At 41.7% G+C, this 17,059-nt stretch overlaps 1 protein-coding gene across 3 annotated transcripts in view; it reads right to left on the reverse strand.

Moving 5' to 3' along the window:
• The window catches only part of CACNB4 (calcium voltage-gated channel auxiliary subunit beta 4), a 263,369-nt gene that overhangs the window by 45,921 nt on the left and 200,389 nt on the right, over positions 1-17,059 (reverse strand). For all 3 annotated transcript variants that reach the window (XM_040971569.1, XM_040971567.1, XM_040971568.1), the window contains exon 3: positions 562-681. In XM_040971569.1, coding sequence (XP_040827503.1) covers positions 562-681 — 120 coding nt within the window. The remainder of the gene's footprint in view (positions 1-561; positions 682-17,059) is intronic.

Genomic DNA, 17,059 nt, shown 5'->3' on the forward strand with positions numbered 1-17,059 from the left:
TGAAAGAACTCCAGGGAATCTTCCGGTTCTGTCATTCATCTACTCCTGTGGGCAGGTGAAGACGTTCCCTTGGGGGCCTCTCCCTGTGCAGCTTTCTAAAGGTCTCCTTGGGCAATGACTTTGTTACTCATCTTTGCTGCACTTGTCAAAATGGTTCACACTGTTGAACTTCATCCTGAGCTTGAAATAGGGGAGTGAAACCAAGAGACAAGAGTGAAGAAAGCAACAAGCAGAGACACAGAGCAAGAGCACAGCTCCAGCCCGTGGTAAAAGTGATGAAATGGGCAAGGAGAGTCAAGAGCAGGTGTACCCAGCTGGTGCCCAGGGAGGCTCAGTGCCAGCACTGGGCATGACAAGGCTGACACTGACCACACAGGTAAGTCGGGAGATGCCCAAATGATACACCTTCAAATGAAACACGAAAGGTGAAAGTTGTTGGGAAGCAAGCCCCTGAGGGTTTTGGTGACTTCTCTAAGGGTGAATTAGGATGACTGTGTTTGGGGGAGTGACACACACATCACTTCTGACGGAGCAGGGGGTGGGAGGGGGAAGGACAGTCACCTTTGCTCTCTCAAGCTGGATAGCTGCTTGCTGCTCTCTCTCCTGCCGAATCGCTTCCCGGTCCTCTTCCAAAGAGACATCGGAGTCAGACGGCCTGCTAGTGTAGGAATCCGCTGAACCCTGGGAAGAGAGACAGGACGCTTGTGGTGAGCTGACGTGCAGCAACTCAAATTGGCACATCCATAACAGTATCCTGGGGTGAGTTCCTTCCATTTGCATAGGAATCGACACACACATACACACACACACACTCTGTGCTTACTGCAGATGTAAATTTAGATGGCAGAATCTAGTTAACCATCTGAATTACTCAGAAGGTAGTAAGGTTGTAAAGGAAAATATTATGACTAGATTAAGTGCTAGGAAGTAGAGTGCTATAAAAATTATGTGATGCTCAGCCCAGATTCTTTTTGTTTTAATGCTATCTCTACATTAAGCCTATATTCATTTGTGGAAAGGAAATTTTCTTCCATTCTCTTTGTACACTTGTAAGTACAGCTAAAAGACTAAATCTACAAGATTCAGTCCATCGCAAGAGCTGGATTTGACACATTGGGTTCCAGTTTGTTAGCTTGCCTGAGATTTCAACTCACAGAGCAGCATTCCACCTGGATACAACGATTTTCCAATTTTAATGTCAATACCCTTTCACACTTGTATTATTAAATCTCTAATCACTAGTCTTTAGTGGCCCATACATGTTTCATATGGGCACTGAGCAGAGAAACAATGTCAAGAATACAAACACTACTGTCCTCCATTGAAGTCCACACATAGGCTACTAGAGCAACACTGGAATCCAGCTGGATGAGAGGTGGCCAGGGTCACATGGTGCTCAACCACAAGGAGATAAGAAAACAACAGCAGCTAGTTAAAAAGGTAATCTCCATCAACCTGCAGGTTTACCTCCTGACTGCTAAAGGAATATCATCTTGAAAATTTCCTTAAGCTAGCACTAGAAGTCGACATTTGCAGAGATGATAACATGTACACAGCAGAGATATACTTTGCATGTTTCAGTAACCAGGTCAATTAAAAAAAAGACACATTCATACAGCTAAGAATTTGTTATCCATAGCAAAAGAGAACTTAGAGAAATGCGCTGCATGTTGAGACTGCCAATTTGAGAGTTTTTCCACACTTAGAGATGTCTATTTATGAATTCTCTGCCTGTAAGGTCAACTGCATCCCTCAGTAGAGAGTATCACCTAGCTAGGCTAGTATTTTCCAAAAAATCCCAGCATGGATTTTCCTGGCAGCCTAGAAAAGTAATTTCCCGTTAGAAGTTTTTGTCATAATATCTATTGGGCTCCGTGTTTTCAATTCTGCCACTGTAACACAGAAAACCATGCAAGCTACTGGATGACTCTGGAAGAGATCCCTTATCTGGGATGAGGGACACTCGCTAACTTTGTAGGGTTAACTGGAATAGGTTAGCATGAGCAGCTAAAGCCTGTTGGCTGACTGCTATCGCACAGGCACAGTGCTAGACGCCTTGCACACCTCATCTCACGGCATCTTTGCGGAGGGGAAACAGACTCACATTTGGTTTGAGCTAGCATGTTCAAACCCTACACTGTAGCACACTTGATATTAAAATACTCCAGGACCTGGCATCAAATGGGCACATAATACACCATCTTTCTTATCCTAATTCCAAGTGCTGACATTTCTACTTTGATTATAAAAATGAACAGCAAAAATAAAAATAAACAAATTGGGATTCTGATCATTCTCAACTCACTCCTATTTGCACAATACTTTATCTTGATGTACAGTCACATTTCCTACCATAATACCTGCACAGAAGGCACAGTAGAAATCTGATCATTGCAAAGGGTTCAAATCCTTACACTTTACATAGTGCTTTTGAAAAGGCTTTTTACAAAAAAATAAATAAAATAATAAAAAAAAAAGAAAAAAAGGCTCTTTACAAAGTGCATTTGCAAATTTGTAAGTGCACTGTTCATTAAATGTCACTGCAAATTTACTAGAGCAAGAAAATTTGGGCCTACAAAACAATAAATATAGGGTAACTCTTTTCTTTTTTTAAAAAAAGATTTATTTTATTTTTATTGGAAAGGCAGATATACAGAGAGGAGGAGAGACAGAGAGGAAGAACTTGCATCCTCTTCTGGGCCTCCAAAGTGGGTGCAGGGTCCCAAAGGCTTTGGGCCGTCCTTGGCTGCTTTCCCGGGCCACAGGCAGGGAGCTGGATGGGAAGCGGGGCTGCCGGGAGTAGAACCGGCGCCCATATGGGATCCCAGGCGTACAAGGGGGCGTACAAGGCAAAGACCTTAACCACTGCACCATCACGCCGGGCCCATGTGTAACTCTTTACATAGAGATCTCTATTGCCTAAAAAGAGAGGCACACTGGGGGGTCCAGTGCAGTTGCCTATTGGCAAAAGTCCTCATTTTGCATGCTTGGGATCCTGTATGGGCACTGGTTTGTATCTTGGTGGCTCCACTTTCCATCCAGTTGCCTGCTTGTAGCCTTGGAAAAGCAGTTGAGGGTGACCCAAAGTCTTGGGACCCTGCACCTGCATGGGAGACGTGGAAGAGGCTCCGGGCTCCTGGCTTCGGATCAAAGCAGCTCCAGCTGTTGTGGCCACTTGTGGAATGAATCAACGGACGGAAGACCTTCCTCCCTGTCTCTCCTCCTCTCTGTATATCTGACTTTACAATAAACAAATAAACTTAATCTAAGGAAAAAAAAAAAAAAAGAGGCACATTGGGCCCAGCATGATAACCTAGTGGCTGAAGTCCTCGCCTTTCATGTGCCGGGATTACACATGCGAGTCAGTTTATGTCCTGGCAGCCCTGCCTCCCATCCAGCTCCCCACCTGTACCTAAAAAAGCAGTAGAGGATGGACTAAAGCCTTAGGACCCTGTACCCAGGTGGGAGACCTGGAAGAAACTCCTGGCTCCTGGCTTTGGGTTGGCTTAGATCTGGCTATTGCAGCCACTTGGGAATGAATCTGTGGATGGAAGATCTTCCTTTCTGTCTTTCCTCACTGTATATCTGACTTTCCAATAAAAAAAGAAAGGCACATTGATACACTTTAATATGGTTCTCTTGGAATACACTTTTTGTCTGAAGGTAGGGCTACTGGCCTAACATTTGGAGTAAGAGCGAAAGAAAACAGTATTTCCAAAGTATCACTGAAAGCAGTAGGGAGTGAATCCTTGGCACAGCAATGCTGGAAGTGTGACTGTGTGCAGTGGACAATGTTAAGGTGTTGGGCTGGCTGCCTGGAGGGCATCTGGACCACAAGGTGAGTATGATTCAGAAGTTCTGCAAGTGGCCTGCACCTTGTTTTGAAGCCACATGCTTGAGAAGACCAATGACTGACAGTTCACAGGAAGGCAGGCTGTTCCTGGGAGCCATGAGTCATCCAGCTGGAAACTCAATCTATCCTGACCACCAGGAGATGGCCAATTTCCTAAATTACCTAAATGATTTTCCAAGCCTTAGCATTTCAATCCTCTCTGAGCATACAGGAGTGACTCAAGGGCTCCCATGAATGAACTTTATTTTGAAATGACAGTAAGATTGCAAAAATCCCAAAATTACTTACTATGCTCCTCTGCTGCCAGGTATTTAGAAGCAGAGGTTTTGGGGTAGTTCCCTGTTTCTGAGAATTCTAGTGAAGGGGAAAACAAGGTACAGAGGCACCCGTTTCACAGTCAGCACTACACTCATGTCACCATACCCTTTGCTTTGCGCTTTACTCCTCTGGTGTAACCTACACTTCTTGGACTTGGAAAATCACTGTGGTTACCTCTCCACATCCTAGGGACAACAGAGATCTGAGATCAAGAGTCCAAATTTGGCTCATGGCTATGTTCTGCCAACTTGATGCTGAATGACTGGGTATCTTCTTTTTATTTATCTTTACTTTGTTCTGTTTTATATTAAATGATCAAGAGAAAGTTCAGGCATGTTCCAAGAAAACAAGAAGTAAAGAAGAGGCCCTAGACCATCTGTAAAGACACAGAAGGAAGAACAGGCAGTCACATAGAGGCCAAGAGGGGACTGCAGGGACACAACTGAAGGGGAATTGGGAAAGGGTATACAGCAGGCTGGGTAAGGCAGGTGGGTAAGAGGGGTTTACCAGCAGAGAGCCAGTGAAATATCTAAAGATCAAGGAGAGAAATGGCTAGAAGGAGGTAATAGTGTGTGTCAACAGAACAAACTGAGGATATAAGGGTTTCAGCCCTGGCCAAAGCCAGGGATTGCTGCCCCATTAGCCTGTGTCTTACTAGAACTCCATTTCAGAAGTAGGTCAAGAGCAAGACGATCCAGTTTATCCAGTCATTTAAAACTGGACTGCTCCCCACACTCAGGTATCATGGCAATGCCTCATCACCTCACCTCAGAAGGTTTTTTTTTTTTGTAGTATACTCTATTTATTCATTTCCTTATTTATTTATTCATCTGCAAGGCAGAATGACAGAGAGAGAGAATAAGAGACACAAAAAGAGAAATCTTCCATCTGGTACACATTCTGAATGCCTGAAATAGCTAGGGCTGAGTCAGGAGAAAGAAACTCCATCTGCCTCCCATGTAGGTGGCAGGGGTTCTTTCATTCATGTTGCCCCTGTAGGTGGCAGGGGATCGAGCACTGTGCCTTCTTTTGCTGTCCCTTAGTTGCAGTATCATGAGCTGGATCACAAAGATGACAGTTGATCCCAGGTATTCCCATATGGGATGCAGGTGTTTGTTAGTGGCAGCTCAACCTGCTGCACAATGCCACTTTCCCCCCAAACTTCTTAAGCAATCACCATTGTAAGCTACAATGAATTAACTAAGCCAATTACAGACTTGGACTCGCCAAGGAGCATATGCAAAGTACTTTAGAAAGTTTCCAGAAGATGGAATGAAGGTACGTGTTTATTTTGGTGCAAATAACATTTGAAATCCATGCAGAGGTTTTTTACAATATACATTTTTCCATGCATGGAGGAAAAAAAATCTGTACCAAAATCAACATACTTTCAATTCCATTTTTCTTTTCCAATGTATTTATTTTTCAATTTTAAAAATTTTTAATTGCTAAAAATTTCAATATATGATATAGCTCAATTCCATCTTATAATGAATTTTTTACCATTCCTTCATATAAAGTAATTTCAGACACCATCAAAGGAAGACTGGTAGGGAAGCTCAAAAGGAAGAAACGTGTCTCATTCTATCAGTGATAAGATCTAGATCTAGTTAAGGTAAGATCTAGTTTTTTCTTTGAGTTCAGTACAGAAAAGGCATCCAAGATTTACCTCTTAAGTGAATCATAAAGGCACAACACTAAATCTGATAAAACACCAGAAAGTTGGTTTATGGTTGTTTCCTGGGAGAAGTAAAGTTCTTGCAAGCCAAACAAGAGGGAGAACTTATTCACAGAGTGGATGTGTGATGCTGAGGGCAGGGTCCACAGCCACAGGATGGGGAGACAGACAATTTGAAACTGTCACCAGTTTTCTATTGCCTATTATTTTAACCTTCTGAGTCCCAAATTTCCTTCCTTAAAACCTAAGGATATTACAATACCCCTGGTAGTGTTTTCTAGTGTTCAATTTGCAATGCAATATGATTTCTTCCACCATTGTGGAGAAATTCAGGAAATATCTGCAATTAATCTTTGAATCACTAATTAAAGGCTTGACAGCTTTTCAGCAACAAATGTTTGACTCTCCTGCAGCTTTAGGACACATATACCCTTCTTTCTTTTAAACAGCTTCATCAACACACAAACCATAAAATTCACACATATATTCAGTGTACATTTCAATGATCTTCAATAAACTCACAGAGGTAGCTTAGTAACATCACCTTACACAGGCTCCTTATCTTGTCATCTTAAAATGGAAATCACTTTTCATTTCTTCCCCACCAACTCCCAAAAACTGATTTATTTTAAAGACAAAGTTTTACACACACACACAGAGATTGAGAGAGAAAGAGAGAGAGCGCGCGCAAACAGGTAGAAGAGACACAGAAGGTCATTCACTTGCTGATTCACACCCCCAAACACCTCAATGGCCAAGGCTGGGGTAGACTGAAGCCAAAAGACAGAGATTCTTCAAGTCTATCACTTGAGTGCAGGGGCCCAAGTACATGGGCCACCCTCTGCTACATATTAACAGCTGGATAGAAAATGAAGCGGCCAGGACTCAAGATGGTGCCCATATGAGACACCATCATCACATGCAGTGGCTTTATCTGCTATGCCACAACACTATTCCAAAATTTTTACTTCCTATGAGAATTTGAGTATTTCAATACATCATTAAATTATGGTCAAGGCACTTTTTCCCGAGTCTGCAAATTCAAACTCATTGTTGAAACCAATTCTTAGGTGGCTTCCTAGTCCAGCTAGCTGATCTATCAATTCACTGAGTACTAAAGCATCTTTAGGAACAAAAGTGGCCACTGCCACAGACAATTGCTAAACTTTCCTGAGATCTTTTCTTCTTCTGCATCAAGGGAACTAAACCCTTCTTTCAGATTATTCTATGGAATGAATAAGAATACCACAGAGTACAAACATAATGTTAGTACATGCTAAACCTGCATGTCCAACAGGACTTTCTGCAGTGATGCAATTCCTCCAGATGGACACTGTTCAATAATGTAACCGTGATAGCGCAGCGCAGTGGCTCTGTTGGCTAATCCCCTACTTGCAAGCATCAGCATCCAGCAGGGGAGCTGGATTCATGTCCCAGGTGCTCTATTTCCTACCCAGCTCCCTGTGTATAGTCTGGAAAAGCAACAAAGGATGGCCCAAAGCCCTGGGACCCTGCACTCCTGTGGGAGGTCTAGACAAAGCCCCTGGCTCCGGGCTTCAGAGTGGCTCGGCTCAAGCCATTGTGGGGAGTGAATCAGAACTTTCTCTGTCTCTCCTCCTCTCTGTAAATTTGCCTTTCCAATAAAAAATTTAAAATATGAATCTTTTAAAAAATATGAAACTTAAAGAAATATTATTTTTAAAAAATAACACAGCCATAAGACAATTATTGAGTACTTAATATGTGTATACAAAGACCAAGATGCTAACTTTCCAATTTAAGTTTTTCAATCTTAGACATATGCTTTTTAATTGTTATTATTATTTTCCATGATACAGTTTAGTAGATATAGGGATTCCCCTCTTCATCTTCCCCCTTTTCTCTCTCATTCTCCTCCTGACACACCATTTACCCCCATATTATTACAATAGCACAGCCCTTCAGCAACAATCACAAGGCTAACATTCTGCTAGCTAAGTGTTTCATGGCATTATAGGAATAGACAATGGTAGAGAATCTAGTAACCCATTGTCAAGGTGTACTTAACAGTTTCGTTGGGAGTCCTTTCATTTGGGAGTAGAGATGCATACTGCAATGTATATTCATTTTCCAACACGTTAGTCTCCATTATATGGTTCATGTATGAGACTATATGCATATACATGCTTACCCATAGATATATTTACTTTGTATTTTGCATGAATGTTGCCTTTATCAGAGAAAATATAAGTATTTATCCTTTTGGGATTGGCTTATTTCACGGAGCATTATGGTCTCCACTTGGAACCATTTTGTTGCAAATGGAATAGGAGTGGATAATAAAATATGGCACATCAGCTCCATTTAATACTACTCAGTACCACTGAGTACTACAATTCAGTACTTTTAATTTAAATATGCATCTGTATCTAGAAGTTCCAAATTGAACTCTACATTAGGATACACTCAAATGTTAAGTTTTCCTTCTAGATCCAAGAAGTAAATGTTAGCTTTGGTATCAATTTTGCATTCTCATAGCTGCATTAGCTGGTTTACATGCTAGTAGAATGTTCCCAATGGAGTTGAGCCCACTTTTCTTCACTCAGCTTGCAGTGACTAAAAAGTCCACTTTTCCACCGTGCAGAATGAGCACAGCTCCTCTTAGATGCTCCCAGACATTCTAGGATAGATGAGTGAATGGCACACTTACAAGGCTGTCCTCAGGCATAAAGTTCCCTTAGGCAAGCTTTGCCCTTACTGACATTGCAGAGGCCCACTTTTCTTCTTCATCTCTTTTACCAAGTATGCTCAGCAAAGGCTGCTCTAGATGATGTCTCCATGCACACATGTTTGTACTGTGCCTGGCCTGGCAGGACCTCAGGTTTCCAATTTGTTGAAGGAAAGATATATTCTCTCCCAACAGAATCTATAATTTTTTTTTTTGTTCTATGATGCCAAGTTTTTTTAGGTGGTTGGTCCATTGGCCAATGCCATCTCTAATGGTTGCAATGTCAATTGTTGGCAACTCTAACCTCACAGCAAGAGATTTTTGTCAAAACTGTGGTTTAATCCAGAGAACTGGATAATGGGTACCTTCCCAGCATTTGTCAGAATGAGAAAATCTTGAAGTTATATGTCAAAGACGACAACTTAGTTTTTCTCTAAGAAAACTCTGATGGCTTCTTACAAATAGATCATCTTCAAAAATGTTGATAAAAGGAATAATGGCTGCTTAATAACTCCAGCTGTCCACTCCTATTGTACAGAAGATCTTAAATTCATACTCAGCCTTTAAACTGCCTGAGCTGCTTCTTCAGGCTTCAAAGAGCAGTCAAAGTGAAGTTCAGAAGCATGTCCAGAAAAGGTCAAAAAAGGAAGGGAAACCATAAAGGGCTTAGGTATTCCTTTAACTTTTTTATTAATTACATTGCATTATATGATACAGTTTTATAGGTACTGGGATTCCCCCCACCCCTGCCCTAACCTTCCCCCTATGGTGGATTCCTCCACCTTATTGCATTACCACAGCTCAAGTTCAGTTGAGATTCTTTCAGTGCAAGCATATACCAAACATAGAGTCCAGCATCTTCCTGTCAAGATAAGTTCAATGGCTTCTTGGGGAAACCATCTCTGGTCTAAAAGTAGAGCCGGCAGAGTATCATCCCGATCAATTAAAAGCCCCCAAAAAACATCAGTAACAATTTATAACATTATGGAATTAACTGACATAGTATTGAGTAACCAATATGTTAAAAAAATGCAAGTTCCACGTGAGTCACCAGCTTAGAGATGTTAGCATCACACCAACCGTATGGAGGAGGCTGTGGTTACTCCATCCAGAGATGGAGTACCTGAGGAAGCTTCACCCCAGGAGAGACCAATATAGGCGGAGCAATTGTGTGGGCAGAACCTTTTTGACTATACTTGCCCCAAATTGTGAAGCATAAATTTCATTAAAATATCAAACATTTTTAGTTGCCTTCAGTAAAATAAAGCATTCTGCAATAGTTTGCTATTGATTATATGGTAAAAATATTTCCAATTTAGGTCTTGTTAAAGAAATGCCTATGTGAAATCATACTAAGTACCCTGCAAATCTCTCCAGAAGATTTGTTTACCATTTCTGAGTTCACATGGTCTATCTGGACTATCAAGATTTTGATCTGTGGGTTTCCTCAATCTTTGACTTTAACAATATGGCTTTGGACCACCATTTTAGTTGTACCTGGTGTTTCCAGAAATCCCTTACAGCTTTTCTTTTTCCTTTATGTAGATGACTTCTCCAATGGTGTTCACACTACTTATTTTTACATTTGTTTTTACAGTTAAATTATAATTATGCATAAACACATATTACAGTTAAAAGCACAGGTTTGTTCTGTATCATCTCACAAATGGAGTACAAATTAAGGGGCCTTATTACAACTACATAATTTATTTAGGAGAAAGTAAAATTCTTTTAGAAAGTGCCAATTGTGTCCTTGTGTACTGACTGGTTTGGCAATTGCCCCAAGTGGCCTGATTTCCAGCAGATATTTCTTTGAGTACACGATCTGAGGATACAGTGAAATGGAGACAACACAAGACTCTTAATGCACCTCACAAGTAACAAGAAACAAAGAAAACCCAGACAGAGATGCAAATGAAAGCCATGCCATCCCTCACCAATAGGCACTATGAGAAAGAAAGTGAGACGTGAACTACAAGATTTGCAAACTAAACCAATGGTAATGGGGGCAGGAGGAGGGCTGACAAATTTTATATTGAATTGGACCCTATGAAATTGCAGACACTGCTATTTTTTGTCCTTTCATATGGGTTAACTTAATACACTGGGGGAAGAATAGAACACAAGGATTGCTTCCTCCTGATGTTCTTTGGAAAAACTGCTTTGATGACCAGTGCGTAATGCTGAACATGTATATATAAACTGCAACATGAATAAACATAAGCATTGAAAAGCATTCAAAATAACCACGACTGTGTTTGCATCCAACAGGAATCGTATCTAATGGTAGTGATGGTGACATTTTCAGCTTACTCTCCACCTGAGAAAGGCAAAATGATCATTCACCAGGCAAAGTTGGCCTCCAGGGACCCAGCTTTACTTACTATTTACAGGCCATAGAATATTATGGCACATTGAGCAGCCACATTAGGAGCCAGATCTGCTTGTTTAGTGACTTAGTGTGAACTTCTGAACAACTGAGGTGATACTGGTGAGTAAGCGGGGCAGCTTCACCTGGCTGATCCCAGCCCTGGCACCTGGAAATATTAGCCCCAGCACAAGGTCTTCACTCAAGGGCGGCTGCTCATGCTGCACTCATCTAGTTACAGTAGAGAGATGGAACATGAAACAACAGGATTTGCCAGGAAATCTGGAACGAGCTGTTGTGAGAAGCTGTGCCACACACAGATGAAGCCACTAATTGTTTCCTGTAAGCGTGAACTGCTATGAATGACCCTTCCAGTAAGGTCACTGATGCAGGCTTGCTTCTCCCATTTTCTCTAGAATGGTTTACAAAGCATACTCCTACACTATAGTCCGTTTCCTTGAAAGTCAGATGAGGCCTGTAACAACACATAAAAGAAGCCTTAGGCAATCAGTGTATATATAAAAAATAAGAAGAAAAAAGTTATCTTCTCCTGTTGGACGCAGGTTAAAAAAAAATAGGGCTTGATTTAGAAGAGAAAAAAATGTAGGAAAAGAACTTGACCCTTGCCTGTGTCATTTCTATAACCTCAGGATCTGCTTAATGGAAAATTAGCCTGGAAAAAGTTTTGTGGAGTGATTTTTGTTTTTACTGGCTTTAAGTCCCTCAATAAGGCAATGGTTATGTGTACAGCTCACAGAATCCAGGGAGGTCATCCAGAACAGAAATGCATTCCCACAGATGATCAAGACAATGGAAGCCAGAGTGAATCAAATACAGTCACTTCAGGATGGGATTATCTCTTTGTCCTTTTGTGGGTCTTAGAGTTTCCAGCACAAAGCCTTGCATATCATCAGTGCTTAAATCTGTTCACTGAATGAAAGAGTGAGTGCAGGTGGGCTTCTCAGTGATTAAAGCACTGCTTGGGACAGCCACATGCTGTATCAGCCAGCTGCGTACAAGCACCTGCTCTGTTCCTAATTCCAGCTTCCTGCTAATGCACGGAAGGCAGTAGGTGATGGCTCAAACCCTTAAGTTGTTTTGATCACCGCAAAAGATCTGAATTGAACTCTGAGCTCCTGTATTCAGCCTGGCCTAGTTCTGGCTATTGTGAACCAGGAGAGAGAGTCAGTGGAATAAAGATTGGTGTTCTCTATTAATAAATTAAAAAAAAAATTAAACTTTTAAACATTGAGTCACTGATATGGTTTCAGGGAAAGGAAACTACATGGAGTTCTCAACACCGTGCTGACTTCACACAAAGAGCATACATAATTTTTGCCTCTAGGCTTTGGAAAGATCATTGCAATAGGAACCTGAGCTCAAGTTGGGAAAGTAATAAGAAAGTTGACTGGAAAAACTGATCATTAGACATTGCTCACAAAAAAATTACAGCATATGGGGTCCGGTGCGATAGTGTAGCAGCTAAAGTTCTCGCCTTGCATGCACCTACATCCCATATGGGTACCAGTTCTAATCCGAAGGGCCCCACTTCCCATCCAACTCCCTGCTTTTGGCTTGGGAAAGCAGTCAAGGGCGGCCCAAAGCCTTGGGACCCTGTACCCACGTGAGAGACCAGGAAGAAGTTCCTGGCTCCTGGCTTTGGATTGGCTCAGCTCCGGCCATGCAGTCATTTGGGAGTGAATCAATGGACGGAAGATCTTCCTCTCTGTCTCTCCTCCTCTCTGTATATCTGACTTTCCAATAACAAATAAATAAATCTTAAAAAAATTTAAGGCATATGAAGGACTACACTACTTTAATAATAATGGGGAAAGCAGTGGGGAGAGAAGACAGAGGGAGGAAGGGGAGGTGGAGGGGTGCAATCCTTATACCTACAAAACTGTATCATGGAAAATAGGGTTTAACAGAAATTAATAAAATTAATAATAAAAAATTAAAGCATAAAACAGATATTATAACATGTTATAAAATTATGGAAACTAGAGCTATTAGTGCTACAGATCAGTGAAATAACTATACACCAATCCCTAAACACGGGAGACCAATATAAGAAACACTACAAATCAATAGGAAAAGAGTGATGATTTAATAAACTCTGTACTTTCCAAATATATAAATAATGAATAAATATCTATAATGAAGAAATAATGATCTATAAAAAAACATTAACAATACCCAGAATTAGGGAGAATGCAGGAAAAACTCCTATTCACATGTGTGCTAAGAAGATAAATGGGCATCACACTTAGAGGCAACTAGACAAAAACAACCAGAAATAAGATACACATAAATTATCTGAAAGCATGTATATCTGCTTCCATTTCCATCGTCTAGCTAGCACGAACCCTGGGGTAGCAGAGATGCTCGACGTCCACAAGTCCCTGCACCCACTTACAAGATCTGTATTGACTCCCCTGCTCCCAGGCATCTGGCCAGTGAACTAACGTGAGGGAGGTCTCTCCATCTGTCTCTCAACTTCCCTCTCTGCACCTCTTCCCAATGTCTCAGAAAAAGTTAACAATTAAAAAAAAAAAATCTGGGGGCCCGGCGCAGTGGCGCAAGTGGTTAAAGGTCCTCGCCTTGCACGCCCGGGATCCCATATGGGCGCCGGTTCTAATCCCGGCAGCCCCGCTTCCCTTCCAGCTCCCTGCCTGTGGCCTGGGAAAGCAGCAGAGGACGGCCCAAAGCTTTGGGACCCTGCACCCGCGTGGGAGACCCGGAAGAGGCTCCTGGCTTCGGATCGGCATAGTATCGGCCCGTTGCGCTCACTTGGGGAATGAATCATCGGACGGAAGATCTTCCTCTCTGTCTCTCCTCTCTGTATATCTGCCTTTCCAATGAAAAAATAATAAAAATAAATCTTTAAAAAAAAAAAATCTGTGACTGAGGGTCTAGCACAGTAGCCTAGTGGCTAAAGTCCTTGCCTTGCACACACTGGGATCCCATACGGGCGCTGGTTCATGCCTCAGTGGCCCCACTTCCCATCCAGTTCCCTGCTTGTAGCCTTGGAAAAGCAGTTGAGGGTGACCCAAAGTCTTGGGACCCTGCACCTGTATGGGAGACGTGGAAGAGGCTTCTTGCTCCTGGCTTTGGATTGGCGCAGTTCTGGTCGTTGCAACCACTTGGAGAGTGAGTAAACAGACAAAACATCTTCCTCTCTGCCTCTCCTCCGCTCTGTGTATCTGTCTGCCTTTCTAATAAAAATTAAAATAAATCTTTTTTAAAAATGTAAGTGAGCCATTCTACTTGAAGCTGTTTAAATAAACTTGAAACCAACCTGCAGGCATAAGTGCTAATATAACAGCACCTAAGGCAATCCTGCTTATGATCACTGAATCGCTCATGCAAGAGTTCCAGGCCAAGAACAAGCTGGGTTGTGTACTTGATCATTCCAGAAATCAGGAGAGATTGCTTCTTGGCCTTTTGGCTAAGATCAAGTGAAGAAATCAGGAGAGGGAGACAGCGCAGCCAAATTCTCAACAGTTCAATAGATCAGCTTAGCCAGCATGATAAGAAAGTCCTTTCTACTTGAACCCTGATCAGAAAGTATCTGAACTAACCAATCTGCCTTTCTTAGGCTTCTTCAGCACCTCTCGGCCTACACAGCCAATGCCCTCTGCTCAACTCAGGGACATATTTAGTCCATTTCATGGATGGGATATTGTCTGATTCTGGAATCACAAACGAAAAGCAATTCGTCTTTACGCTAAATTTATTGAAGTGTTTTGACCCACCAAAAAACAGCTAGAGAGAACCAAGGAATTTGGATCATTCATGAGACAGAATAGTGTGTGCACATTATAGAATATGGCACACACCTCTCAGTTATGAAATGTCAAACTGCTATGTCACAAGGTCAAATTGCAAAGTAATGTAGTATGTTGCTTTAAACTTTGTTACAAAGATTATAGTGACAGTCTTATGTAGAAGCATATTGGAGGAACAAAACACATTCATCTTTAATTTTTTTATCTTTCTGTACAGTTTGAATTTTTACCTTGAGAACATTCATAGACATAGAATATTCATAGACTGCCATTTACCTCTCCCTATCCATTCAGAGTTATATAGAGAGATGTGTACCTTCTTTACAGAGTTATATTGGTTGAAATTATTTGCATTAACCTCAAAATGATTCTGATAAGCAACATTCTCAAAACCATCATGGCCACTGTTTTTATTGAGTATTTACTAGGTTGTGCTATTTTTGTTAAGTATTTTTTATACATAGTGTTCTTTGGAAAAGAGTAATACTTTTGAAGGATCTGGGAGGTCCAACAGAGGCTATGTAGGTTTGATTTTTTCCCTTTGGTCACCAGAGAGTTTTTTTTAAATTTGTGAGGCCTACGGGCTTGAAGACCTACAAGTTTGAAAAACTAGACGATGTGGCTATGCCACTGTCCATGAGTGCCTGGGTTTAAGCCCCAGCTGTGCTCCTGTTTCTAGCTTCCTGCTCACGTGCAGCCTGGGAGGCAGCAGGTAAAACTGAAAGTAGGTCCCTGCCATCCACATGAAAGACCTGATGCAGTTCCAATCTCCTGGCTCTGGCCTGCCAAAGTAAAGCCATTCCAAATATCTGTCTTGTCTTTGTCTCCGCCTCACAAGCAAAACACTGGATGATATAATGTTAAAATTAGATACAGATATTACATGTAAATTAGTAGGTGGTACCTGGTTTGTGGGATTGGAAGCTGTACACATGTTGCCTGGGCATCAAAGGCTGACTGTTGTATGAGTGACCCACTTACACATAGCTTCCTTCCTAGCTTCCTGTCCCAGCTTCATGTCACAGGATCTTAGAGCACTGCAACCCTTCCTTGTGCGTGGATCCTGGGTTGTGGCCACGTGACATGTGCCTCTTGCTCCTGTCTCCATGGGCCATCCCAATATGGTCTATGGTCTATGGGCTTTTCCCTGAGGAGGTATTCATCATCTCCAAATGCCACAGAATCGGAGGAAATAAGAACAAGGCTTTTTTTTTTTTCCCTTTTATTTTTATCTGCTAATTCTGTGTTTACTGTGTTAGAGCTCATTTTGTTAGAAGAAAAGACCTTATTCTTAGTTCAGTCTTTGGGGCTAGGAAGTTGGGCTCTGATAGGAAGCAAACAGCACCATATAGACATTACCACTTTCATTGCTAGAAACACTGAAGAGGTAGAGCTCATTACTTATGTTGAAGCACACAAAGATTAGAGACACTAAGTAAGGTGACCAAAGTCATGTTGGTGGTCAAGTGAGTGATCCCAGCTTTGGCTGACTCTCCAGCCTTGTTAATTAGTCAATAACTGTGAGGCATAGCTAGATACTGCTACATAAACAGGTCACCAAGACTGAAAGCTTAGAAAAAAGTTAATCTCCCCTTTCTTTGCATTCAAGGGCTGAACTAACATTGCCTGAGTATGCTAGGTGCTCTCTGGCACATAGTCTTGATTTCCCTCCAACGCTCTTTGGAGGCCTTACAGAGAGCTCAAGCCGCTTGCCCCAAGTCACCGGGACTATCAATTGGTCTCCCATCCAAGTACCAACCAGGCCCAACCCTGCTTAGCTTCCGAGATCAGACAAGATAGGGCGCGTTCACGGTGGTATGGTCATAGACAAGACTATCAATTGGTGACTGGAAAACTTGCTTTTCCAAGAAGAGCCTCTCTTACATAATCTGAATTCCTCTGAAGTTTGCGGTTAACAGCACCAGAAAGTAGGTTTTCAAATGCTTAGTGATGGAGCACACGTTGGAGAACAACACACACACCATCAACTATCACCAATGATGTGACTAGCACACATTTGTGTTCTCTCTTGTTCCCACAGGCTATCTGAGAACACAGTACCATGTCCAAAGTTATCAAAGATAAAACACAATTCTGTTCCTTTACTTTTCCACACCAAGACAAAGGAACGAACAAATGTAGCAAAGAGATGATGGTACTGCCTACAAATGAGTCTGGGAGACTTACTCTGACTTTACGTGCTTGAATTATCTTTATGCTTCACTTAGAAATATAAGGCAAGCAGGTAGTTACTATTTTTCCAAAGATGTATTTATTTGAAAAATCAAAGTAATGGGGATAGGAACAGGGGAGAAGAGAGAGAAAAGGAAAGATCTTTCATTTGCTG

The sequence above is a fragment of the Ochotona curzoniae genome, unplaced genomic scaffold (assembly GCF_017591425.1).
Source record: "Ochotona curzoniae isolate NIBS_2020 unplaced genomic scaffold, NIBS_Ocur_1.0 contig_2210, whole genome shotgun sequence".
Lineage (NCBI taxonomy): Eukaryota > Metazoa > Chordata > Mammalia > Lagomorpha > Ochotonidae > Ochotona > Ochotona curzoniae.